Source organism: Pipistrellus kuhlii, unplaced genomic scaffold, assembly GCF_014108245.1.
Source record: "Pipistrellus kuhlii isolate mPipKuh1 unplaced genomic scaffold, mPipKuh1.p scaffold_m20_p_1, whole genome shotgun sequence".
Taxonomy (NCBI): domain Eukaryota; kingdom Metazoa; phylum Chordata; class Mammalia; order Chiroptera; family Vespertilionidae; genus Pipistrellus; species Pipistrellus kuhlii.
This window is the reverse complement of record NW_023425404.1, coordinates 104,877,214-104,904,576: the sequence shown is the minus strand read 5'-3', so window position 1 is coordinate 104,904,576 and position 27,363 is coordinate 104,877,214. Positions and strand designations below refer to the sequence as shown.

Genomic DNA, 27,363 nt, shown 5'->3' with positions numbered 1-27,363 from the left:
ATGAAGGAAAGTTATTATTAAGGTAGGCTAACTGCTACAGTCAACCCCTAAGTAACTGAGAGGTTTAAGACAATAAAATTTATTTTTCATTCATGTCATAGTGCAATACTTGTTGGTGGAAGAAAAGCCAGGGGAAGGTGGACTCTACTCCATTTAGTCATCCAGGAATACAGGATCCTTCTGTCTAGTGACTTCATCATCTCATAGGACCTCCGAGTCTTCCGCTGGCTCCACTGCATCCAGTCTGAAGAAGAAGTTAGAGAGAAGGCATAGAAAATCTCAAGGGAAGGGGAGAAACCAAGATGGCGGCAAAGGTAAACACCTAAACTGCCTTGCACAACAATTTCAAAACTAGAACTAAAGGAAAAAATGTCTATCACCCAAAACCACAGAAAAGCTGGCTGAATGGAAGTTCTACAACTAAGAAGAAAAGAGGACATAGCACAAGCGCTGAAAAGCTGAGGTACGGAGGAACTCGAATTGGGCTGGTGGCGGGCGACTGGGTGGGTGGCTTTTTTTCAACCTGAAGAGAAACAAGCTCCCAATTGCTCTGAAATCCAGTTTCTGGAGACATGCAGGGGACTCAGATGCCTATGGGGAGAAACTGGACTGTCAGCCATCGGGTCAGAAAGTGAGGCTGACTATTTTGCAGAGGTGTGCCCAGCAATCATTGTTTACTGTGCTGGAGCACAGGATGCGGGGACTTGGAAACGTGGAAAGGCAGAGAAGGCTGATAGCAGCCATCACCATTTGCCATGCCCTAGGCTAGTGATGCCCTGAGACTCCGCCCCAAACAATCTACAAACACACCCAAGCTCACGCAGGCTTTTGCATGTAAACAACCTGCCCTGTGGCAGCTTAACCAAATAAACTACAGCTCCAGTCAGACAGCTCCAAATCCTCCAAATCCCAAGCAAAGAGAAACTGTAGTTATCACTGTAGCTCCTGCAGGGTGGCCTCAGACAGTAGCTGACCTGCACCCCATTGGGGCTCCAAAAACTAGTGTATCTAATAGTCTGTGTGAGATGACACCAGATTTCAACTCCTCTCATAAGGGACACATTCAAGAGGCAGAGTCAGTGAGCACCAAAGCCCTACTGAAACAAGTTCTGCCCCATAAATGTATCTCCAGCACAGCAATTCTTCCATTATAGACACAGCGGGTCCTCACAGCCAATTGACCTGCAGGTCAATTCCAGTGACACCAACAATAATCACGATTTAACTACAACAAGGCTGTATACACAGTCCACACGGGATGCACCCAGAGTGTCCATTTCAGGTAACTGGGAGGGTGACCCACTGAACCCAGCACACAAAGCCACCCTATCGACTCAGGGAATCAGTGAAAATGAGGATACAAGGAAACTCACAAACGAAAGAAATGGAGGAGAACAAGCAACTGGATATAGAGTTCAAAACCACAGTTATAAGGTTTTTCAAAAATTCCCTAGAGCTGAAACTGGTTTGGCTCAGTGGATAGAGTGACAACCTGCAGATTTAAAGGTCCCTGGTCCGATTCCGGTCAAGGTCATGTATCTTGGTTGCGGGCATATCCCCAGTAGGCAGTGTGCAAGAGGCAGCTGACACATGATTCTCTCTCATTGATGTTTCTAATTCTCTATCCCTCTCTATTCCTTTCTGTAAAAAAATCAATAAAATATAAAATAAATTAAAAAAAAAAGAATTTCCTAGAAAAGACCGATAAATTTAACGAGACCCTCGAGGATATGAGAAAGGACCAACTAGAAATTAAACATACACTGACTGAAATGAAAAAATATTATACAGAGACCCAACAGCAGACTAGAGGAATGCAAGAATCAAGTCAAAGATTTGGAATACAAAGAGGCAAAGGAAACTCCTCTGAAGAAGCAAGAAGAGAAAAGAATCCAGAAAGTTGAAGATAGTGTAATGAGCCTCTAGGACAACTTCAAGCGTATCAACATCAGAATTATGGGGGTGCCAGGAGAAGAGAGAGAGCAAGATAGTGAAAACTTATTGAAAAAATAATGACAGAAAACTTTCCCCACCTGGTGAAAGAATTAGACTTATAAGTCCAGGAAGTGCACAGAATCCCCCCCCCCCCCCCAACAAAAGGAATCCAAAGAGGAGCACACCAAGACACATCATAATTAAAATGCCAAGAGCAAAAGACAAAGAGAGAATCTTAACAAGCAGCAAGAGAAAAACAGTTACCTACAAGGGAGCACCCATACAATTGTCAGCTGATTTCTCAACAGAAACTATGCAGGCCAGACAGGAGTGGCAAGAAATATTCAAAGTGATGAATTGCAAGAACCTACAACGAAGATTACCCAGCAAAGCTATCATTCAGAATTGAAGGGCAGATAAAGAGCTTTACAGATAAGAAAAAGCTAAGAGTTCATCACCACTATACCAGTATTATATGAAATGCTAAAAGGTATTCTGTAAGAGGAAGAAGAAGAAAAAAGTAAAGATAAAAATTATGAACAACAAATACATATCTATCAACAAGTGAATCTAAAAGTCAAGTGAATTAAAAATCTGAGGAACAGAATAAACTGGTGAATATAATATCAATAGAATCAGGGGCAAAGAAAGAGAGTGGATTGGTAATTATCAGGGGGAAACGGGTGTGGGGGGTGCAGGAAGAGACTGGACAAAAATTGCACACCTATGGGTGAGGACAGTGCAGAGAGGTAAGGGCAGAATGTGGGGTGGGTATCAGGTGGAAGGGAGCTATGGGGGGGAAAAGGAGAAACAATTGTAATAATCTTTCTAAACAATAAAGATTTATTATAAAAAATATAAATTAAATTATAAAAACTTAAAAAAAAAAAAAAAAGAAAGAAAGAAAATCTCAAGGGAGGGACCGGTTTGGCTCAGTGGATAGAGCATCGGCCTGCGGACTGAAGGGTCCCGGGTTCGATTCCGGTCAGGGGCATGTACCTTGGTTGCGGGCACATTCCCAGTAGGGGGTGTGCAGGAGGCAGCTGGTCGGTGTTTCTCTCCTCATCGACGTTTCTGACTCTCTGTCCTCAATTCCTCTCTGTGTAAAATCAATAAAATATATTAAAAAAAAAAAAAAGAAAGAAAATCTCAAGGGATATTTTTAGGAGCCAGGAATAGAAGTGGCAAAAACCACTTTCCACCAACATTTCATTAATACCACTTAAATTTAAGCAATTTTAGTCTGTCTAAATATGCAGAGGCCCTTGCTGGTTTGGCTCAGTGGATAGAACATTGGCCTGCAGACTGAAGTGTCCCAGTACAATTCTGGTCAAGGGCACATGCCTGGGTTGTGGGCTCCATCCCCAGTAGGAGGTGTGCAAGAGGCAGCCAATTAGTGATTCTCTTTCATCATTGATGTTTCTATTTCTCCCTCTCTCTTCTTCTCTGAAATTAATAAAAATATATTTTTAAAAATTATCTCTTTAAAAAATAATAAATATGTAAGGGGAAAAATTAGACTTGGTGAACAAATAGCAATTTCCATCACAAATAGTTGGTCCTGAAAAATAGCATACTTAACAATCAGTAGCATTTAATAAGTGTGATGTTGACTGAAAAAAAAACACACACTAGTTTAGTGGGTCAGAATAAAGAACCCAAATATATGCAGGCTTATGTGGAGCTTAGCTGGTGTGGCTCAATGGTTGAAGATGGACCTATGAACCAAGAAGTCAGGTTTCGATTCCCTGTCAGGGCACATTTCCAGGTTTTGGGCTCCATCCCCAGTGTGGGGTGAGCGGGAGGTAGCTGATCAATGATTCTCTTTCATCATTGATGTTTCTGTTTCTCTCTCCCTTCACCCTTCCTCTCTGAAATAATAATAATAATAATAATAATAATTATTATTATTATTATTTTATTTATTTTTTTGATGTTTCTGTTTCTCTCTCCCTTCACCCTTCCTCTCTGAAATAATAATAATAATAATTATTATTATTATTATTATTATTATTATTATTTTATTTATTTTTTAATTAGTGGAGAACCCTGGTTAGTGTTTCTCAGTGGTTAGGAAATTGTCCACAGTCATGGGTTCGATTCCTAGTAAAGAACAGGTACCTTGGTTGAAGGCTTCCAGGCTCAATCCTGGGCCATGGTTTAGGCATATGCAGGAGGCAACCAATCAATATGTCTCTCTCACATTCATGTTTCATTCTTTTCCTCTCTCTCTTTCTCCTTCTTCTCCTCCCTCCCTTGCATTCTCTAAAACTCAATGGAAAAATATCCTCAGGTGAGGACTAAAAAAACAAACAAACAACAACTTAAAAATTAGTGGAGAAAGGATGAAATCCTATATAATAAGAGGCTAATATGCAAATTGTCCCCTAGACCAGGAGTTTCATCGTGAGTTCGACCAGGAGGCCAACTGCCTGCTGCCACACACACACACACCCCTGGCCCTGTCCTTTGATTGCCCCACCCCACTCTGATGGGGCAGACTGGCCAGAACTCACCCATGCAGGAATTCCTGCACCAGATCTCTAGTATATAGTAAATAGCAATGGGATAGTTCCAAATAGAAAGCAAAGATAAGGTCTTTATCTGAAACATACACAGAATAAATTTCACACAGATTAATGATCAAATGTGAAAATACATCTTTAAAATCAGAAGAAAGTCCTAGCTGGTTTGATTCAGTGGATAGAGAGTCCCAAGTTCAATTTGGTTCAAGGGCACATACCTGACTTACTGGCTTGATCCCCAGTAGGGGGTGTGCAAGAGGTAGCCAATCAATGATCCTCTCGTCATTGATGTTTTTATCTCTTTTCCACTCTGAAATCAATAAAATACACAGAAACACAGACACACACACACACACACACACACACACACACGTATATGTATATGTATATGCAGTAGCCGGTTTGCCTCAGTGGATAGTGTGTTGGCCTGTGGACCAAAGGTTCTCAGGTTTGATTCCAGTTAAGGGCAAGTACTTTGGTTGCAGGCTCCTCCCTCAGCCTTGGTCGGGTGTGTATGCAGAAGGCAACCAATCGGTATGATTCTCTCACATCATTATTTTTTTTTCAATATATTTTATATTGTATTTTATATTGTACAGAGAGGAAGGGAGAGGGATAGAGAGTTAGAAACATCGATGAGAGAGTGTCATCGATCAGTTGCCTCTTACACACCCTCTACTGGGGATATGCCTGCAACCAAGGTACATGCCCTTGACGGGAATCAAACCCGGGTCCCTTCAGTCCCCAAGCTGATGCTCTATCCATTGAGCTAAACCGGTTTCGGCTCACATCATTATTTCTTTCTGTCTTTCCTTCTCTCTTTCACTTTCTCTAAAAATCAATGGAAAAATATCCTCAGGTGAGGATTTTAAAAATCTATTTTTTAATCAGAAGGAAAAGATAGTTGCTGTATTGCACAATTCCTATGGGCACCATTCATATTGTCATCCATATTATTATTATTATTTTTTAAAATATATTTTATTGATTTTTCACAGAGAGGAAGAGAGAGGGATAGACCGTTAGAAACATCGATGAGAGAGAATCATCAACCAGCCGCCTCTTGCACACCCCCTACTGGGGATGTGCCGAAACCAAGGTACATGCCCCTGACCAGAATCGAACCCGGGACCTTTCAGTCCACAGGCCGACGCTCTATCCACTGAGCCAAACCAGTCCTGGCTTGTCATCCATATTAATTGGTGGCTTTTGATGTTGTACAGCACAGGGGTATCATTTTATGATTAAATGTTAAGGAAACATTTACTTAACAAACCCCCAAACTTAGATTGCAAAAAGAAAATATGGATACATGTCTTAGCTTAGGCTGCAATAACTAAATACCATAGATTGGGTAGCTTAAACAACAGACATTTATTTCTCACAATTCTAGATGCTGGGAAGGCCAAGATCATGGAGAGATTCTAGGTGAGGACACTGGCCATGGCTTGCAGGTGGCTGCCTTTTTGTAGTATCTTCACATGTCCTTTTCCTGTGTGTGATGTATGCTCATCTTAATGATTTTCTCTTCATCTTCTGCTGACCCTCATGACCTAATCTAAACGTGATTACCTCCAAAAGGGGATGGGCAGCTGCTAATGAGCCAAAAACTGAAACTGACTAATAATAGCTACAATTTTCCATCACATCTTTTCCAGGAAGTTGCTATTAGACTGCAATTCCAAAATAGTTACATCAGGCAATTTCTTTTTTTTCTTTTTTTTAAATATATTTTATTGATTTTCTTACAGAGAGGAAGGAAGAGAGATAGAGAGCTAGAAACATCGATGAGAGAGAAACATCGATTGGCTGCCTCTTGCACACCCCCTATCAGGGATGTGCCTGCAACCAATGTACATGCCTCTGGCCGGAATCGAGCCTGGGACCTTTCAGTCCGCAGACCGACGCTCTACCACTGAGCCAAACCGGTTTCGGCACATCAGGCAATTTCTGCCAGTGCAAATGATGTTTAGGTGGAAAGACAGGTTCCTACTTGGCCATCTTCCCAGAATCCTCTCTTGAACACTGATTAAACTGGTATTGTGCTAAGTAGTTTATGAGGAATCTCATTTACTATTCTCAAGACAGAAATTTCTATAATTTTCCCAGGGTCTCAAAGTTGGTTGACAATCAAGTTGAGATTTAAAACAAATTATGACCCAGCCAGTGTTTCTCAGTGGTTGAGCATGGACCCAAGATCCAGGAGTTTGCTGGTTCAATTCCTGGTCAGGACATCTGTCTGGGATACCTAGTGTGGGCTGTGCAGGAGGCAGCTGATTGATGATGTTCCTCTCTCACGGATGTTTCTATCTTCTCAATCCCTCTTCCCTCCTCTCTAAAATAAATAAATAAAATTTTTATTAAAAAATATATATTTATTGATTTTTTTAACAGAGAGGAAGGGAGAGGGATAGAGAGTTAAAAACCTTGATGAAAGAGAAACAATGATCAGCTGCCTCCTGAACACCCTCCACTGGGGATGTCCTTGTAACAGAGGTACATGCCCTTGACCAGAATCAAACCTGGGACCCTTCAGTCCACAGGCTGACTCTCTATCCACTGAGCCAAACTGGTTAGGGCTAAATAAAAAATTTAAAGTAAAAGGAATTATGGGAGGCACTTCCAGAACAGTGGAATAGACACTATCAAAGTCCTCTTCTGAGATAAAAACAATAAGAACATTGGCAAAAATCACTTTTTTACAAACTCTGGAAAGTAACCATCAAGGGTGATTAATTTAAAAAAATTCCGATTCTGGGAGGATGATTGGGAGGATCTAAGATGGCTGCCCAGGTAAACACCTAACTGCAGCCGCACACAACAATTTCAATAAAATACAACTAAAATATAAAATGGACATTGCCCAGAGCTACTGGAAAGTCGACTGACTGGAAATTCTACAACAAGAAGGAAAGAGAAAACCATAAGGAAAATCAGAGGTGCTGTAAAAGCCTAAGGTACGGAGACTTGCTGCGCACCGGAGAGGAGGGGGAGGCTGAGTGCCTGGCTGGTGTTCCTTAGTGGGAAGGAAAACCCCAAACCCGACAGCACTGAACCCCAGTTCTAGGCCAGACCCTGGGGACCCAGGCTCATACAGAGGAAGCCTGGGCTGTAAGGCTCATTGGGGGAGAGACTAGACTGTTTGGTAGCAGGTGAAACTCGAGGGCACCTCACTCTCAGAGGTGCTTGCAGCGAGTACTGAAGGTCCCTGAGAAACACTGAGACTCAGGAGCCGCATAGGGCGTGGCTGACGTGGCTGACAGAAGTTTTGGCTGTAGGCTCCACCCTGAAACTCCGCCCCATCCAAGCAGAACACAGAGACTTTAAAGGCTACCAACTCAGGGAAGCTGCAAAAATGCCGAGACAAGGAAACAGATCACAAACGAAAGAAATGGAGGACAAAAAGCGATGGATATAGAGTTCAAAACCACGCTTATAAGGTTTTTCAAGAATTTCCTAGAAAAGATTGATAAGTCCTATGAGGATATGAAAAGGGATCAACTAGAAATAATAAGGAATCAACAAGAAATAATAAGGGATCAACAAGAAATACAGAATAGATTTTCTGAAATAAAAAATATTATACAGAGTCCTAAAAACAGAATGGAAGATCGCAAGAATCAAGTCAAAGATTTGGAACATAAAGAGCCAGAAGACACTCCTCCGCAGAAGCTAGAGAATCCAGAAAATTGAAGATAATGTAAGAAACCTCTGGGACAACTTCAAGCAAACCAACATCAGAATTATAGGGGTCCCAGAAGATGAGAGAGAGCAAGATATCGAAAACATACTGAAAGAAATAGTGACAGAAAACTTCCCCCACCTGGTGAAAGAATTAGACTTACAAGTCCAGGAAGCGCACAGAACTCCAAACAAAAGGAATCCAAATGATAATTAAAATTTGTCTTGACAAATGATACACCAAGACAAATCATAATTAAAATTCCAAGAGCAAAAGACAAAGAGAGAATATTAAATGCAGCAAGAGATTGTCAGCTGATTTCTCAATAGAAACCATGCAGGCCAGACGGGAATGGCAAGAAATATTCAAGGTGATGAATAGTAAGAACCTACAGCCAAAGATAATCTACCCAGCAAAGCTATCACTCAGAATTGAAGGCCAGATAAAGAGCTTCACCAATAAAAAAAAAAAGCTAAAGGTCACCACCAAACCAGAATTATATGAATGTTGAAGGGGGTTCTTTTGGAAGAGAAAGTAAATAAAGATAAAAACTATGAACAACAAATATGCAACTATCCACAAGTGAATCTAAAAACCAAGGAAATTAAAAAAAAAATCTGATGAACAATATTAACTGTTGAATACAATAGAATCAGAGGTATGGAAGGGGAGTGAACTGACGATTCTCAGGAAAAAGGGGAGGGGGGATGTTGGAAGACACTGAACATAAACTGTGCACCTATGGATGAGGACAATGAGGGGTGGGAAAGGGCAGAGGGTGGGGTGGGAACATGGTGGAGGGGAGCAATGGAGTGGGGGGGGGAAAAGAGGAACATTTGTAATAATATGAACAATAAAGATTTATTAAAAAAAAAAAATCCCTGATTCTCAGAATAACAAGCTTTGTTGTATTTTAACTTGCCCTATTTTCATTCTTCTCTCCCTATCTCAGCGTTTTTCAACCGCTGTTCCACAGCACACTAGTGTGCCGTGAGATGTTGCCTGGTGTGCCGTAGGTGCAGACAAGACAAGAATTTTATAATTTTTCACTATTTTGTTTACTTAATATTTCATAATAAAGTAATTATAAAATACTTTCTTTGTGTTTATTTGATTCCTATTCAAGAGAATTACTTTATATATAGTCAACATAGGCACAGAGTTAAATTTTTTAACATTTTCTAATGGTGGTGTGCCTCGTGATTTTTTTCATGAAACAAGTGTGCCTTTGCCCAAAAAAGGTTGAAAAACACTGCCCTATCTCTATAGTAGCCTTGAAAACAAACCGCCAGAGCCCTAGCCAATGTTGCTCAGTGTATAGAGTGTCGGCCTGCAAACTGAAGGGCTCCTTGGTTTGATTCTGGTCAAGGGCACATGCCTGAGGGACTGCTGGAGGCAGCCTATCAACGATTCTCTCTCATCATTGATGTTTCTATCTCTCTCTCCCCCTTTATCTTCCTCTCTGAAATCAATACAAACATTTTAAAAAAGAAAACAAACTGACCGGAAATCACAGTGCTTTGGAAAGCAGCAATCTAGAGCCCACCTGAGGAGGAAGAACAGATTTGGAGTGCCCCCAAAAGTTCCATCCTCTAGAGAATTGTCACTATTTGCTCTGGCTAGCAGCTCCCTGGAAAAGCCCCATTTTCAGGGCTTTAAAAAAAATTAAATTTATTATGTTGCCCTAGCTGGTTTGGTTCGGTGGCTAGAGCATCAGCCCAAGGACTGAAAGGTCTGGGATTTCCTTCAAGTGCACATGCCCAGGTTGCAGGCTCCATCCCCAAGAGATGTTCAGGAGGCAGCTGATCAATTATTATTTCTCATCATTGATGTTTCTATCTCTTTCTCCCTCTCCCTTCCTCTCTGAAATCAATAAAAATGTATTTTAAAAAAATTAAATTTATTGCAGTGATATTGTTTAATACCATTATATAAGTTTCAGGTGTACAATTCCATAATTATCATCTGTATATTGCATAGTGGGCTGACCATCCAAAGTTTAATCTCTTTTCATCACTACGCAGGGTGGGGCAAAAGTAGGTTTACAGTTGATAGCATGAGAAACAGTTTATTCTTGTATTATTTATTAATTACTGTATTATTTTCCAAAAATAACTGTAAATTTATTTTTTTCCCCACCCAGTATATTTGCTCCACTTTACCCTCTTTCCCCTCTCCTCATCCCCCTTCCCTTCTGGTAACAACCATACTGTTGTCTGTGTCTACGAGTTTGTTTCTTACTTGACTCAGAACTCACTCAATGCCAATAGCTTTGTCCTCAGGGAATTAATCAAAACCAATCAGTTGAAATTGTTTATTATTGCAGTGACTGGGGCAGCAATAAATGTTGGGGTAAGTTAAAAGCTTACTCAAAAACTTAAAAGGGAAATCTGGAGAATGAGATATCCAAGAAGAGCTCAGAAAAGCATATTTTATAAGTCTTGAAACCCTTGCATGTATGCAGAGTTGTGCATATGCCCAGAAGACACTGAGAAGGCCCTAATTCTGAGGTTCTACTGAATTAGATGTGAAGGCAGAGTTGAAAACCTCCTGCCAGAGAATTAAAGGCATGCCCAAGCACACAGACAGCTACTCAGCAAAAGCTAGGACACTTCTTTGTTGAAAGAAAGGAAATCTCCATTTAATATTTGTTTACTATTAAAATAATTGGTTAGGTATTTTGGTGGCTACACATGAAAAAGAATTCAGATATTACAGAAATAGCACAGATGTCTTTGCTGGTTTGGCTCAGTGGATAGAGTGTCACCTTGAGGACTGAAGGGTCCTGGATTCGATTCCAGTCAAGGGCATATACCAGTACCTTGATTGAAGCTTGATCTCAGGCCCTGGTCGGGGCATGTGTGGGAGGCAACCAATGCTTGTAGATCTCTCTCTCTGTTTCTCAACCTCCCCTCACTCTAAAATCAATGTAATATGAACTGCCAACCCTGGCTGGTTTGCTCAATGGTTGGAGTGTCAGTCCATGGAACAAAGAGTTGCCGGTTCGATTCCCAGTCAAGGGCATGTATCTTAGTTTCAGTTTGACACCCAGCCCTGGTTGGGATATGTTTGGAAGGTAACCAAACTATGTGTCTCTCACCTCAGTGTTTTTCTCTCCCTCTCGCACTCTTGTGCTCTCCCTGCTCTTCCCTTCCTTCCACTCTCTAAAAAACAATGAAAAAAATATCCTCTGGTGAGGATTTTAAAAAATATGTACAGCCAAACCACATTGATACTTCCAAAGTGATTGTGCACTTTTATACTTGTACTAGAGGCCAGGTGCATGACATTCATGCACAGGAGGGGGTTCCTCTCAGCCCAGCCAGATCCCTTGGGGGATGTCCAACTGCGGTTTAGGCCAGATCCTTCTCACAATCCAGGCTCCTAACTGCTCACCTGCCTGCCTTCCTGATCACTCCTAACTGCCCCCACCCCCACCAGCCTGATCACCCCTAACCACCTCTGCATACAGGTCTGATAATCCCTAACTGCCCCCTGCTGGCCTGGTCACCTCAACTTCCTCCTCCTACCCCCCCACCAGTCTGGTGATTCCCAATTGCTTCCTCCTCCCCCAACCCCCGCATCAGCCTGGTCTACCCATGCAGCCTGCTGTCCAGTGGTTTGGTCATCCTTCACTCACCCCCTGTCCGACCTGCTTGCCCCACACAGCCTGCTGTTTGCTCATCTGTCTGGTTGTTTTAGTCATAATGGAACCTGGCTTTTTATATATTAGGATACTCATACATATACCCTACTGTGTGCGTGTGCGTGTGTGTGCATGTGTGCGTGTGTGCGTGTGTGTGTGTGTGTGTGTGTGTGTGTGTATGTGTGTTAGATGCAAGACATTCTTGTCAACATTAGATATTGTCTGCCTTTTTTGGGATGTGGAGTGGAGTGTCTGGCTTCTTTCACTTAGCAAAATGCATTTATGATTCATCCATGACTATGTTTATATATAGTTTATTTCATTTTATAGCTGAACAGTACTCTATTGTTTGGGAATATGGTTTGTTTATCAAATTAAAAGACATATGCATTGTTCCCAACTTTTTGCGATTATGAGTAAAGTTATTAAAACATTTATATAATGGATATTGTATGGATATAAATTTTCACATCTCTTGGTAAATATTTGCGAACAGAATGCTGGGTTATAAATTAGCTGTATGTTTGGCTTGATAATACATTAATAAACTTTTCCAGTAAGGCTGTAGCAGTTTGTAGCCAGTAATGTATTTGAGTCTAGTTTTTCACATTTCACTAGCACTTGCTATTATTGGGATTTAAATTTTAGCCATTCTAATGGATATGCAAGTAGTCTTTTTAATTTTGCACTGCATCCTTAGAATGTACTGTTATCTTGTCATGGTTTTAGTTTGCATATTCTTGATGAGTAATGAGTTGAATGCCTTTTCATATATTTCTTGGCCTCTTGTGAAGTACAGTTGTCTTCTTTTGTACATTTTTTATTCATTTGTTTATCTTTTAATTGACTTGGAGGAGCTGGATTAAAAAAATGTATTTTCTGTAATGCTTCCTCTTTCAAGGGTATGTGTATGGCTTACCTTTTATTTTATTTTTTAAATTTATTTGAGAGAGAGAGAGAAACATTGTTTGGCTGCCACCCACACATGCCAGACCTGGGATCAAACTTGCAATCTGGGTATGTGCCCTGAGTAGGAATTGAACCAGCCATCTTTTGGAGTATGGGCCACTGTTCCAACCAACTGAGCCACACTGGCCAGGGTTCTATTTACTTTCTTAATAGTGTCCTTTAATGAACAAAATGTTTTAATTTTAATAATGGCTATAGTAGGCTGACTATTGGCCCTCCAAAGATGTCCATGTCTTAATTTCTGGAAACTGAGTATATTATTTTACCTGGCAAAAAGGGACATAATGGATGTAATCAAGTTAAGGATTTTGAGATAGGGAGATTATCCTGGGTTATCTAGGTGAAACCTATGTAATCATAGGGTCCTAATAAGAGGGAGGGATGATGGTCAGAGTCAGAGAAAAGGAGATGTGGTAGAAGCAGAGTCAGAGAGAGATTAGAGATGCTCTCCTGCTGACTTGAAGATGGAAGAAGGGGTTGTGAACTAAGGAATGCATATAGGCTCTACAAGGTGAAGAAGGCAAGGAAATGCATTCTCATTAGCACCTCCAGAGGGAACAAAGCCCTATCTACACATTAATTTTAGCCAACCAAGACTTCTGATTTCCACATCTGTAAGAGAGTAAATTAGTTTAGTCTTGTTGTTAAATTTGTTATAACAGCAACATGAAAAAAATGAGTTGTATTTTCATTTTAATAAAGAGCAATTTATCATTCCCCTCCCTTTTTTTTTGTTAGTACTTATTGTATTCTAGTTAAGAAACTTTTGCCTGCCCAAGCTTGTGAAATTACTCTATGCTTTCCTACAGAAACTTTATTGCTTTACATTTATATTTAGACCTATGATAAATCCCGAATAAAGTTTGGGAGCATGGGGTGAGGTAGGCTCCATGTTCAAAGTTCTGCAGTTTCACAGCCTTCTTGGGGGAAGGAAGGATGTTTTCTTCTCTGGAATCACCCTGAGGCGCCTCCTTCAGGAGCTTTTAGGAAACTCCGCACTTTCCCTCTCTCCCAACTCCCCAGTCGTGTTCTCTTTAGGACGCATGCGCTTTCGATGGGGAGGCTGTGTGAAACTACAATTCCCAGAAAGTCATGTCAGAGGAAAAAAAAAAAAAAAAAAAAGCCTGTGGTCGGGGAGGAGGAGGGCAAAGCTGAAGGCTCGCGAGAGAACGAGCAGGAAGCGTCGCGCGAAGTGGGTGGAGGGGGTGGGGACCGCGAGGAGGAAGCGGAGGAGGCGCAGCCCCACAATACTGGGCGGGAGGGCGGGTGAGTGGTTTGTATCCGGGCTGCGAGCTCGGAGCCTCCGCGGACCGGGCCGCCTGTCTCTTTAACGCGAGAGGAAGCGATGCGGAGGGGAGGAAAATGGCAGAGCTGCAGATGTTACTAGAGGAGGAAATCCCGTCTGGCAAGAGGGCGCTGATCGAGAGCTACCAGAACCTGACCCGGGTGGCGGACTACTGTGAGAACAACTACATACAGGTGAGCGCGGCCGGGCCGGGCCGGGCCGGGGCCGCCGCCGCCGCCGCCGCCGCCGCCCGCACCGCCGCAAGCCCCAGGCGGCCGGCGGGCGCGCTGAGGGAGTCGCCTGCGATACAGGAAGTGGCGGAGGTGGTTGAAACCCGTGGAAGGGGAGAGAGAGCACGGGCGAGGGCGGGGGAGGCCCGCCGCGGGCTCGGCCCCCGAGTGGCCGGCAGCAGCCTGCCCTCCGCCGGCTCGTGCAGGAGCCCAGCGGCAGCCTCGGGGCCTCCCTCCGGGAGGGTCCGGGCCCGGGGGCGCGGGGAGAGGGAGAGGCGGGGAGGAGGCGCGGGGAGGAGCCGCAGGAGGGAGAGGAGAAGCGGGGTCTGTGTCCGGGGAGGGAGGGTGCCGCGGGGGCGGTTATGTCAGTTCAACCCAGAGGGTGTGTCTCTTTATTTATTTATTTATTTGCTTAGAAATTTTGTCATGAGTCACAATTACACAGACCTCCCCGAGGAGTGGAGGAAGCGGGTGGGAAACGAGGGAGGACGTTTAAGAGAAGTTCGTCTCACAATTCCTCTAATTGGAGGTTTGCATCTGTCCGCCTGCCCGTTTTCAAGTCGGGCTCTCCCCCAAACCCCCCAACGTTTTCACTTCCGCCCCACCATAGTGTATGTCCAGAGGTTGTTAGGGCTATCGTTATTATAAAACAAGTGATTTTTAACTGCTTGGGAAATGTCTTAAATTCTCCCTTCCCCAAAAGTTATTGAATTGTTGGCTTCTTAAATAAACTAGAATGGTGTAATCGCCGGTTGCTTATTTCCTGAAGGTTTCTCTCTTTCCAACTTAATAAATTGTATATAATATGCCTCCAAATTGATTACCGTACATATGCAGTTTTAGAACCATACGGTATTAGTTATTGTAGATTAGAAAAAGTTGGGGACCTTAACTACGACAGATACTTGCTAGTTTTTATTTTAATGATTGAAAGTGAATTATGGTGTGGTGGTTTGGTTTATGGATCTTTTCATAAGCCAACAGTTTGTAGTTGAAGTAAAAAAAAGTAGCAGAATACTCTGTATCAATATAATGGCACCAAAAATTCTCTTGTTAGTGATAAGGCATGACCAAAACATGCTTTGAAAGATTAGGATTATTGCAATTCAGAACTAAAGTATTTATAGAAAGCCTCCCATGTGATTATCATTTTTAAGAACCAGTAGTTTCTATGTTGGCAAATGCTTTTCCTCTTTATTTTTAGAAGGAGATTCTGTTTTCAGAATATTTTGAATATTTCTCAGTTTCCATATTAGTAACATTGTATCTTCAGTAGCACTGCTAGGAATTTATCTCACTTTTTTTTTTAAACTTTTACTTGAGGAATTTTACTGATAAACTTGTTGAATGACTGCCATATCTACTGTATTTCTTGTTTTTACAAACTTTATATTTAGCCTTTTAAAAATACTCTAAAATCTAGGAGTGTGGATATGCCTTTCAAATAGAATAATAACTTTTATTCAACTTAACATGAAAAGCTTTCAAATTGAGGTGACTGTTAGTTTGCTGAAGGTATTAAGGATTTTAATTGAGTCAAGGAAATAGGGGAGGAAGTTAATTTACCCCCATTCTAGAAGTAATTTCTTTATAGAAGTCAGAAGATAAGTACTTCACAAAGGTGGCTTTTTTATTTGTTTGTTTTGCATGTTGGAAAGTCTGACAAATATATGGTGTGGTAACTACTAAGTATTGGCAAATGCAAACATGTTTTATCCTGTCTGGTAGTTGGATAAACTATTTCTTTTCCAGGTAGTTGTCTGCTGTTAAGCCCCCCCCCCCACCGCTTTCCTTTTCCTGCTACCATCATGTAACTTTGAAGCACTTTTAGACTTATTGGTAATATCCCTGATTAAAATAAGCCATATTATTTCTCATGTAGCCTCTTTTAAACATGCTAGTACTATTAGTACCATGGTACCAAGAGCCACCAGTAGTGGCTCCAATTTTCTTTTTTGTGGTCCTAAACTTTACATCAGTGAGGTATTTTAGTGTTACCGGGGGAAAGAGATGTTTATTTTACTAGCCTTTCAACTTTGGACTGCATGATGCATTAGGTGCCATCCTGAGGCTCAGACAGGCTTAGAAAAAGATGAAGATTTTGTGGAAGTTGATGTGGTAGCTCATTTGTGAGCTGTTGTACTGCTAACTTTGGTGCTGTGCATAGGGAACCAAGAAAACTAAAAATACTCATTTGAATGTCTTTTGAGATCTTTCTGTATTCTTTGTATACTTAGTTGGGTTATAATCAACACCCTACATAAATAATCTCTCAGGGAAAATATGTTGCTTACATTTTGAGAATTTTCTTAAGGTTAGTTAAATTATTGCCTAGGTGATTTTTATATTGAGAATTCAGTTTTCATTTTGTTGTTTTTCTACAATTTGGAAGTACAGTCCAGTTACACCAAAGTATTTTTTTAAAATAGATTTTTATTAATTGCAAAGAGGAAGGGAAAAAGAGATATATAGAAACATGAATGATGAGCTAAACATTGATTCACCGCCTTCCGGCGTGCCCCCCACCAGGGATCGGGCCCACAGCCCAGGCAATGTGCTCCTGACCTGAATAGAACCTGGGGTCCCTCAGTTGGCATTCTGATGTTCTGTCCGCTGAGCCAAACCAGCTAGGCTAGATTTCTGAGGTGTTTCGTTGACAGGTTCTTTTGGCTGTAGTGTGGTTGAGTCTTTGAGTTCTTCATTAGTTTTTTTGTTTTGTTTTGTTTTGTTTTTACTTCCTAATGACTTTAATTATTAAATTGTACTATTAATAGCAAAATTTGTCCAAAAAGTACATTCTCTCAAACAGGACAGGATTTTTTAAATTGTTTCAGGGAAATAACATTTAAAATAGAAAGTGTTTTTTATAGAGAGACAAAGAAAAATCTTTGCCTTTTTTCCATCTTTTGGCCAGTTTGAATGTTTTTAGTAGATTATGTCAAGGACAGTTGGTCTTCAGTTTGAACACACTTATTTAGACAGTTCTATTCACTCTACTAAAGGTCCACACTGCCTTTATCATGGAGACTATTGTGGGGGAATAGGAAGTGAGCTAAGCTAAAATGAGTAGAGACTGCTTAAGAAAGGTTTCTCAGAATGCAAATTGCTATGTTGGGTAAGGGCAGAAACATATTAATTTAAAATTTTGACTTGGATTTCCTTCAATAAATGAGTTTTATTTAGGTTAACAAGTATATCTTAAAGTTTGGGAGTATAAAAGGGATCTCATCAGTGAGCTACTTAGTAGTTTATTTCTTCCTCCTATGACATCAGTTTATGCTCATTTGCTCATTGTGCACACTTTATCTTGGAGGAGATATTTTTGAGTAGGAGCACTTTGGTATAGGTAAAAGCTAAAATTTCTGTACTGAACAATTTATACCAATTTATAAATGAAGTCAATTATTAAAATACTTATTTATCATGAGCAAGTTAAGGTTCAGAGAAATTCAGTACTTAAAGTTCCATATCTCATAAGAGATAATGCCTAGAATCAAATGCAGATTTTCTGATTGTATATTCTAAGTTCTATTTAATGAATGCTGAGTTAGGGTGCTTACTGCAGGATAGGGGATACAAAAAAATGGTAACAGAGAAGGTAATAGAGAAGGGATGAGGGTAATATACATACTTCTATTTATTGAGTACTTATTTTTGTCATAGATGCTGCTTGTTGATTTGTATTATCTTTACTCCTTGTAAAACCTCTCTATGATAGACAATATTCTCTTTCTCTCTTTTTTTAAAAGATATATTTATTCATTTATTTATTTATTTATATTTTTATTTTACAGAGAGGAAGGGAGAGAAATAGAGAGTTAGAAACATCAATGAGAGAGAAACATCGATCAGTTGCCTCCTGCATACCTCCTACTGAGGATGTGCCCACGACCAACGTACATGGCATGACCGGAATCAAACCTGGGATCTTTCAGTCCGCAGGCTGACGCTCTATCCATTGAGCCAAACCAGTTAGGGAAAGCAATATTCTCTTAAAAATCTGGAAATTAGGACTCAAAAAAGTTAAGTGAATTTTGTTGGATCAGATAGTAATTGGCAGCTAGGATTTCTGCCCAACTCTGACAGGTTCCACAGGTTCCACAGCTGTGCTCTTTCTATACCACACTGCCTCCAGCTATAAATGAGTTTAGAACTCAGACTATGTTTAGAAATGTCATGGGATAGACTCTTGTTGGGCATGTCTGGAACTATTTACCTGACAACTGTTTTACCAGTTTTTCTCCTGAATTCCAAGTGGCAAATATAACAACTGGTATGTGTGTAATTTGGGGATGGTTGCTTTGGCAATTGAAGTGTTGAATTATAGGAATTATAGACTATTTTTTCCCTGAGCTCAGTGGATCCTTTTTCTTTCTGTGTATCCTTACCTGTTTTTTTTTTAATATATTTTATTGATTTTTGACAGAGAGGAAGAGAGAGGGATAAAGAGTTAGAAACATCGATGAGAGAGAATCATCGATCAGCTGCCTCTTGCACACCCCCTACTGGGGATGTGCTCACAACTAACCGGAATCGAACCTGGGACCTTTCAGTTCGCAGGCCGACACTCTATCCACTGAGCCAAACCAGTTTTGGCCTTACCTGTGTTTTTTTTTTTTTTTTCCTATTCTGATTCAGCTTTACTTTGATTATAAAATTTGTAAAACAATTAGAAGTTAACAAAACAATGTTTTGGCCCAGACCAATTTGGCTCAGCGGTAGAGCGGTAGAGCGTAGGTCTGCGGACTGAAGGGTCTCAGGTTCGATTCCGGTCAAGGGCATGTACCATGGTTGCGGGCACATCCCCGGTAGGGGGTGTGCAAGAGACAGCTGGTCGATGTTTCTCTCTCATCGACGTTTTTGGCTCTCTATCTCTCTCCCTTCCTCTCTGTAAAAAATCAATTAAGTATATAAAAAAATTTAAAAAAATGTTTTGGAACATTTTGATTTCTACACAAACTAGATTCAGGCAAAAATAGACAAAGTGATTGAGGAGATTAGGACATATTGGAAAGTTCTGGATAGAACTTTTACAGTTGCACTTTTGTTTTTATTTATTTTTTTAATCCTCCGAGGATATTTTCCCATTGATTTTTAGAGTAGAAGAAAGAGGGAAAGACAGAATTATTGGTGTAAAAGAAACATTGGTTGCGAGTAGGGGAGGAACCTGCAACTAAGGTACATGCTCTAAGAACTCCCATGGAATCCTTTATATTTCCTCTGTAACACGCATTATTCCTGTTTGACAATTGATGCTGTTCTCTAAGAAAGCAGGTCTAGGCTTTTCTTGTATATTTCTGTATCTCCAGTGCCTGCCCAATGCCTAGCACATAAAGCTCTCAAAAGTTTACATGGACTGTACAAGCAGTGTGGAAACTTGGTTCTGTTTTTCATTCTATATTTTCACCAGCCTTTAACTATACTTAATCCTCTATAAAATATTTGAATCAGATTATGTCCAAAGTGACAATTCTGATGGTTTTTAGTAGTTTGTTTCTCACTTCCAGCCCTGCAAATCTCATGTTTTCATTAGTTTATTTTTGAGTTTTTCACTTTTCTGAGGGGGGAGGGGGAGAGATAAATCTTTGATTCTCTTCAACAAATGGTGTTGGGAAAATTTGACAAGCACATGCAAAAAGATGAAATTAGACCACAAACTTATACCATACACAGGAATATATTCACAGTCTAAGCCTTGAAACCATAAAAATCCGAGAAGACAACATAGGCAGCAAAATCTCAAGACATCCGGTGGAGCAGAATTTTTGCCGATAACATCTAGGGCAAGAGAAGCAAAGGAAAAAAATAAACAAATGTAACTGCATTGACTTAAAAGGCTTCTGTCCAGCAAAAGAAACCATCATCTATGATGGCAGGTGTTGCTTAGTGGTTAGAGTGCCGACTTGCGCACTGAAGGGTTGGGTTCAATTCCCGGACAAAGGCACATACCTTGATTTCGGGTTACTCCCTGCCCCCCACCCCCATTGAGGTGCCTGGGGGAGGCAACCAGTTGATGTGTCTCTGTGGGAACCATGCCAGTGTCCCCAGATAGTCAAGGCCAATGAGAGCATAGAGTCCTTGTTGTAAATACACCAGAATGGCTAAGGTCTCCCTGAGCTTGAGAATCATCAGACTCTGAGCCTGGGAACCCTTATTAGCTTTTGATACTGGTCTCTGGGAAGCCTAACTGAATTGCACAGAAGTCCCTTTCTGTAGCAAATGCTGATGGCAAAGTGTGTCTCTTGTTGGAGCTTGTTTGATCACATATATAAGCTGTCACTGACCAGGGGAGAGAGCAAGCTGGGCAGAGAGCTCGAAGAAGCGGAGACGGTAAGCACAGAAAATGTAGCTCCTATATGTGTGGGAGAGGCTAGAGAGCTCAGAAGGAGCTGAGAGCTGGTACTGTCATGATATAAGGCTAAGAACTCATAGGGAGCTCAGATATAGCTACCAGGTTAACCAGCCAGTGTGCTGGAAGAGAGAATCTCAGAGGCAGTTACTATGTGAGGTTACAGAGATCAGCCAGGGTGCTGGGCAGGGGAGACAGGAGAAACTGCCACGCTGGAGATTTCAGGTACACTATGATGTAAGGTGGTGAGTCTAGGGGGCAGTGTGCAGCTGCTCAGATAATAGCTGTGGGTACAGAGACTAATGCTGCTTTTGTGGAAAAGATGTACATGTTAACCAGCTGGTGTCTACCTGCGTGTCTGCATGGACTTTGCTGTGGAGAATTGTTTTGTCTGACAGCCATATGGCCACTGGCTTCTGCAATAAATACTCATTATTATACACCGCAACCTCTCATGGCTTCTCTGTTTGCCCCACCACCGAGAATTAACCTGTGTTTTTGATACTTGTTGGACTAAGTTCCCAACAGTTAGAACAGTGGTCAGGGTTCAGGAAGGACCTGCTCTGGCATAATTGGGAAGAATTGAGAAGAATAGATGGACTCAGAATAAGGTAGAGTGAGCAGTATTCCTGCTGTCTCTGACAGTCTCTCTCACATCAGTTGTGTGCGCCTGCTTCTCTCTCTCTCTCTCTCTCTCTCTCTCTCTCTCTCTCTCTCTCTCTCTCTTTCTCTCTCTCTCGTTTCTGCTCTTTGAAAAGTATCCTCGTGAGGATTTAACAACAGCAACAAAAAATGAAAAGTGAACCCTAGGAGAACATATTTTCCAATGGTACATCTGATATAGGATTAACTACCCAAAATATGTAAAGAACTCATACAACTAAAAGGAAGTCAATCCAATTAAAAATGGGCAAAGGGCCCTAACTGGTTTGGCTCAGGGGATAGAGTGGACTCAAGGGTCTCAGGTTTGATTCCGATCAAGGGCATGTACCTTGGTTGTGGGCACATCCCCAGTTGGGGATGTACAGGAGGCAGCTAATTAATGTTTATTTCTAATTCTCTATTCCTCTCCTTTCCTCTCTGTAAAAAAATCAATAAAATATATTTTTTAAAAATGGGCAAAGGACCTGAATAGACACTTCTACAAAGAGAACATACAGATGACCAATAAACATGTGAAAAAATGCTCATTGTCACCAATTTATAAGAGAGATGCAAACTAAAACTGCGATGAGATATCACCTCACACCAGACAAAAGGACTACCATCAGTAAATCAACAACAAGTACTGGTAAGCATGCGGAGAAAAGGTACACTAGTGCACTGCTGGTGGGAACGCAGAGTGGTGTAGCCATTATGGAAAGCTATGGAGTTTTCTCCCCAAAAATTTAAAATGGAACTGCCCTTTGATTCAGCAATCCCACTTCTAGGAATACATCCTAAGAATCCTGAAACATCAATCAGAAAGAATATATGCACCCCTAGGTTTATAGCAGCACAAATTGTAATAGCTAAGATCTGTAAACAGCCAAGTGCCCATCAATAGATGAGTGAATAAAAAAGCTGTGGTACATCTATACCATGGAATCCTACGCAGCTATACTAAGTATCAGTTAATAATGTGGATTTTATAATCAAAGAAAACACGATATAATTTCAAGAGAGCCACCAAAAGTGCTTTATTCAAAGTAATGTCCATCGCTAGCTAAACATTTCCCCCATCTTTCAGGTAGTAATTTGTGGATACCGTCCCAATAAAATTTTTCTTGTTTTGAGGCAAACCATTCAGATACTCAATTTTCTACTTCTTTGTATGTTTTGAACACGCAACCTTCTGATCTGGAGTCAGACGCGCTACCATTGCGCTACTACTTCTTTGTATGTTTTGAAGTGCTGCTCAGAAAGTACTTGTGTCATTGATTGGAACAAGTGGTCATTTAAAGGAGCAAGGTCTTGTGAATACATTTTGGTTGTTTCATGATCAGAGTGTGGTTCATATTGATTACAATAGCTATCAGTATTAACGGTTTCACCTGATTTTAGAAGCTCATAATACACCACACCTTCCTGATCCTGCAGAGCATTGTTTTCTTTCCAAAGAAATTTGGCCTTGTAGTTGATGTTGATAGTTGACCTGGATCAACCCATGATTTTGTGCATTTGGGATTCTCAAAATAAATCCACTTTTCATTGCCAGTTACAATTCGATGAACAAAGACTTTCTTTTGTGCCATTGAAGCAACATTTTACTGATGACTTTGGTTTTCCATTTGTCTTTCATTCAGTTGATGTGGCACCCATTTTCTTTCCTTTAAAATCTTTCACATTGCTTGAAAATGATCGGAAATTGTTTGCTGAGCAATGTTTAATCTTTCTGCAAGTTGTTTTTGAGTTTGACACGCATCTTCATCCAATAATGGTTAGTCTTCAAACTTTTTTGGTTGATCTGGACATTCTTTGTCTTTCACATCGAAATCATCACTTTTAAAGCGTCTAAACCAGTGTTTATAAGTATCTTGAGATGGAGCATGTTCACCATAAGCTTCCTGAAGTATATGATAACTTTTTCTTCAAAATAAAGTAACAAATGAAAACTTCCGCAAATGCTTTTTTTTTTGGCACAAAATTCGACATTTTTAAGTGTAAAATATCTATGATAACACCTTTAGAAAATTTGATATATGAAGTTTTGAAGCTTGTCAATACAACAAAATAACATACATATCAAATTGCATATATAATATATCAACATATATATAACTCCATCTATTGAAAAAAATTCACATTATTAACTGGTAAATAAGAAGGATCTCTTACCCTTTGAGGCAGCATGGAGGAACTTGGAGAGTATTATGCTATGTAGAGAAAGACAAGTATCACATGATCTCACTCATATGTAAAATCTAGTGAAAAAAATAAACTGACCAAAAAGGGTGAGACATGGAGGCATGGAACAGATTGACAAATTTCAAGGAAGGGGGGAACAGAGAACGGGAAGAGATTAATCAAAGAACTTACATACTTATACTTATGCATAGCCCTTGGACACGGACAATAATGTGTTGAAGGCCTGGGATGGCGCAGGGTGTGGTTGGAGGCCAACGGGGACAGATAAAGGTCCTCTGTAATACTGTCAGCAATAAAAATGTGTATATTTTAATAACCTCTGACTTACGTATTCATATTTCTTTTGTTGTAGTTATGGACTATGCTTCCTACTAAATATTTTAAAAATCTTTTTATTAAAATCAATTTTCTAAGTCTTACTGAAAAAATATATAGGTGATAGTGTGTTAAATTAGAATGTCTGTCTTTATCTCTTGAATAATTTTCTGTGATATAGATCAACAGTACTGAACTCAGGACTCTTTCTTTCTTTTTTTTAAAAATATATTTTGTTGATTTTTTACAGAGAGGAAAGGAGAGGGATAGAGAATTAGAAACATTGATGAGAGAGAAACATCGATCAGCTGCCTCCTGCACCCCCCCTACTGGGGATGTGCCCGTAACCAAAGTACATGCCCTTGACTGGAATCGAACCCAGGACCCTTCAGTCTGCAGGCCAACGCTCTATTCACTGAGCCAAACCGGTTTCGGCTCAGGACTCTTTCATGTGCTCAGAAATATTGAGGATGCCAGGGAACTTTTCTTTAGATGGGTAAAATCTATCAGTATTAACTATATAAAAAATTAAAATGAATAAGTTCAAAACATTTATTAGTGCATTTAAAATAACATGTAGCATCTGGCTGGTGTTTTTCAGTGATTGAGCATTTACCCATGCACCAAGAGATCACTAGTTCTATTTCCAGTCATGGAAGCTATCTGGGTTGCAGGCTCAATTCCCTTACAGGAGCCAGCCAATCATTGTTTATCATTGATGTTCTATCTCTCCCTCTCCCTCTAGAAAATCAATAAAAACTACTTAAAAAAACAACAACAAACAAAAATAAAATAACATATAGTCCTGTCTAGTTGGTTGGAATGTCCTCTGTGCACCTGAAGATTGTGGGTTTGATTCCTGGTCAGGGCACATTAAGATATTTTTTTGAGAAATAACTATAGATTTCCAAAGCAAAACAGTTTAATGAGAAGAATGGCATCCTATAAAATAAAGAAGTAATATGCAAATTAACCTTCACACTCTCACAAGATGGCTGCCTATGACCAGGCTAGCAGGGGGGTTAGTGAGGGACGCCTAAACAACTGAACAAGCAGGCTGCGAGGGGTGACCAGGTCGGGAGGGAGCCCTGAAGGGTGACCAGGCTGGTGGTGGGGGGGTGCAATTGGGAGTGATTAGGCTGGCGGGGGCTGGGGGGGGGGGCAGTGAGGGGTGACCAGGCCAGTAGGGGGACAATTAGGAGCGACCAAGCCAGCAGGGAGGGTAATAAGGGGTGACCAGGCAAGCGGGGGGGGGGGGGGGGGGCGTGCGCCTTTAGGGGCAGGCAGACAGATGAGCGATTAGAAGCCAGCAGTCCAGGATTGTGAGAGAGATATCCGACTGCCAGCTTAGGCCCGATCCTAGGGACATTCCCCCAAGGGTTCCCAGATTGGAGAGGGTGCAGGCTGGGCTGAGGGGACCCCCCCTTCCTTGCACGAGTTTCGTGCACCGGGCCTCTATTGGTTCTACATTATTGCCAATTTCTTTAGTAACTAGTAGAAGAAAGCTAGATTCTCATATCTGCTTCTGCATTTAACCTGTTGGATTTTATTTTGTATGAGAATATTTGGCTTCATAGTTGGAAAGGAAAGTATTTTCCATAGCCTATGCATTAAATTATGAATAATTTTCTTTGATGCTATATCATAATTTGTCAGATAGTAGGTTTTTAAAAAAAAATATTTTATTGATTTTTTTTTACAGAGAGGAAGGGAGAGGGATAGAAAGTTAGAAACATCCATGGGAGAGAAACATCAATCTGCTGCCTCTTGCACACCTCCTACCCTGTTTCCCCGAAAATAAGACAGTGTCTTATATTAATTTTTGCTCCCAAAGATGTGCTATGTCTTATTTTCAAGGGATGTCTTATTTTTCTTTTTTTTTCTTTCTTTCTTTCTTTCTTTTTTTTTTTTTAAAATATATTTTATTGATTTTGTACAGAGAGGGAGAGAAATAGAGAGTCAGAAAAATCGATGAGAGAGAGTCATCGATCAGTTGCCTCTTGCACACCCCCCACCGGGGATATGCCCGCAACCAAGGTACATGTCCTTGACCGGAATCGAACCCGGGATTTTTCAATCCCCAAGCCGACGCCCTATCCATTGAGCCAAACCGGTTTCGGCGGATGTCTTATTTTTCCATGAAGGAGAATACGGTACACATTTATTGTTAAATGAAAATAAAGGAAATTTATTACCTGTATATGGTATGCTAGTACGGTAGTTGTCAACACAAACCAGACAAACTGTGAATCCTACAATATCAAGAATTTACTCATTTAATGCAATCATGTCATCATCTTCTGGAACATCATCATAACCAATTCCTGAATTTCCTGGTGAATTTCTTGTAACTCCATTTCTTTCAGAATCCCCAATGGCCCAAATCTCTCATGTTTAGCCATAGCACTGTCTTTAAATGAGTACTTCTTGTCAAGGTAGCCTGCTCGCAGTGCATTTGTAATGCAGCTGTCTGCTCCACCTCCACACAGCAGTGAAGTCAGGACTTCGCGTAATGTCACTGGTTGCTAGACGCCAGTTGGGGCGGCCCTAGCGACTAGTTTACGGTAAATTAATTTTCATTCTGAGACAGAGCCTAGGGTCCTTATTTTTGGGGGGATGCCTTATATATTTCACTCAGAAGGAAACCTGTAAGTAGGTCTTATTTTTGGAGGATGTCTTATTTTCAGGGAAACACGGTAACTGGGGAAGTGCCCGCAACCAAAGTACACATGCTCTTGACCGGAATTGAACCTAGGACCTTTCAGTCCGCAGGCCGATGCTCTATCCACTGAGACAAATCAGTTAGGGCAGATAGTAGTTTCTTAAAGAGTGGTTGCAATGTGGACTCTTGAAACCATATCAATGAACATTCTATACTCCATTACATTAAAAGTTGTTGCATGGGTCATTCAGAAAGGACTTGTTCACTGAGTGATGTAGATTTGAATATTGCCACATTTCATTATATTATACTAGAGGCCTGGTGTATGAAAACTCATGCACTGGGGAAGGGGGGTGTTCCTCAGCCCGGCCTGCGCCCTCTGGCAGCCTGGGACCCCTCTGGGAATGTCCACCTGCCAGCTTAGGCCTGCTCCCCAGGGGATCAGGCCCAAGATGGCAGTCAGACATCCCTCTGGCAGTCCAGGAGCCCTTGGGGGATGTCTGACTGTGGCTTAGGTTTGCTCCATCTGGGGAGCAGGCCCAAGCTGCAGTCAGATATCTTCAGTCAGCCCAGTTGTGGCTCAGCAGAGCTCTCCCTGTGGGGAATGCACTGACTACCGGGGGCAGCTCCTGCATTGATCATCTGCCCCCTGGTGGGTCAGTGCATGCCGTAGTGAATGGTTGTTCCTAGACTCGTTAAGATCAATTGGAATGTTATCCTTTTATTATATAGGGTGAAAAACTAGAGGCCCAGTGCATGAAATTCGTGGTTGGTGGGGGGGTGTCCCTCAGCCCAGTCTGCACCTTCTTCAACCTGGGACCCCTCGAAGGATGTCCGATTGTCCATTTAGGATTGGGCCTAAACTGCTGGCTCCTAACTGCTCACCTGCCTGCTTTCCTGTTTCAGCCTGCCAGCCTG

At 41.1% G+C, this 27,363-nt stretch overlaps 1 protein-coding gene across 9 annotated transcripts in view; it reads left to right on the top strand.

The window, feature by feature from the left end:
* The first annotated feature begins 13,963 nt into the window (after positions 1 to 13,963).
* ABI1 (abl interactor 1) overlaps positions 13,964 to 27,363 on the top strand; it is a 97,138-nt gene continuing 83,738 nt past the window's right edge. For 3 of the 9 annotated variants that reach the window (XM_036458806.2, XM_036458766.2, XM_036458744.2), the window contains exon 1: positions 14,000 to 14,236. In XM_036458806.2, the coding sequence (XP_036314699.1) occupies positions 14,120 to 14,236 (117 nt within the window). In that variant the 5' untranslated portion in view covers positions 14,000 to 14,119. Of the gene's footprint in view, positions 14,237 to 27,363 lie in introns of all 9 variants that reach the window. The other 6 variants (XM_036458827.2, XM_036458776.2, XM_036458784.2 and 3 more) reach the window with 4 other exon arrangements.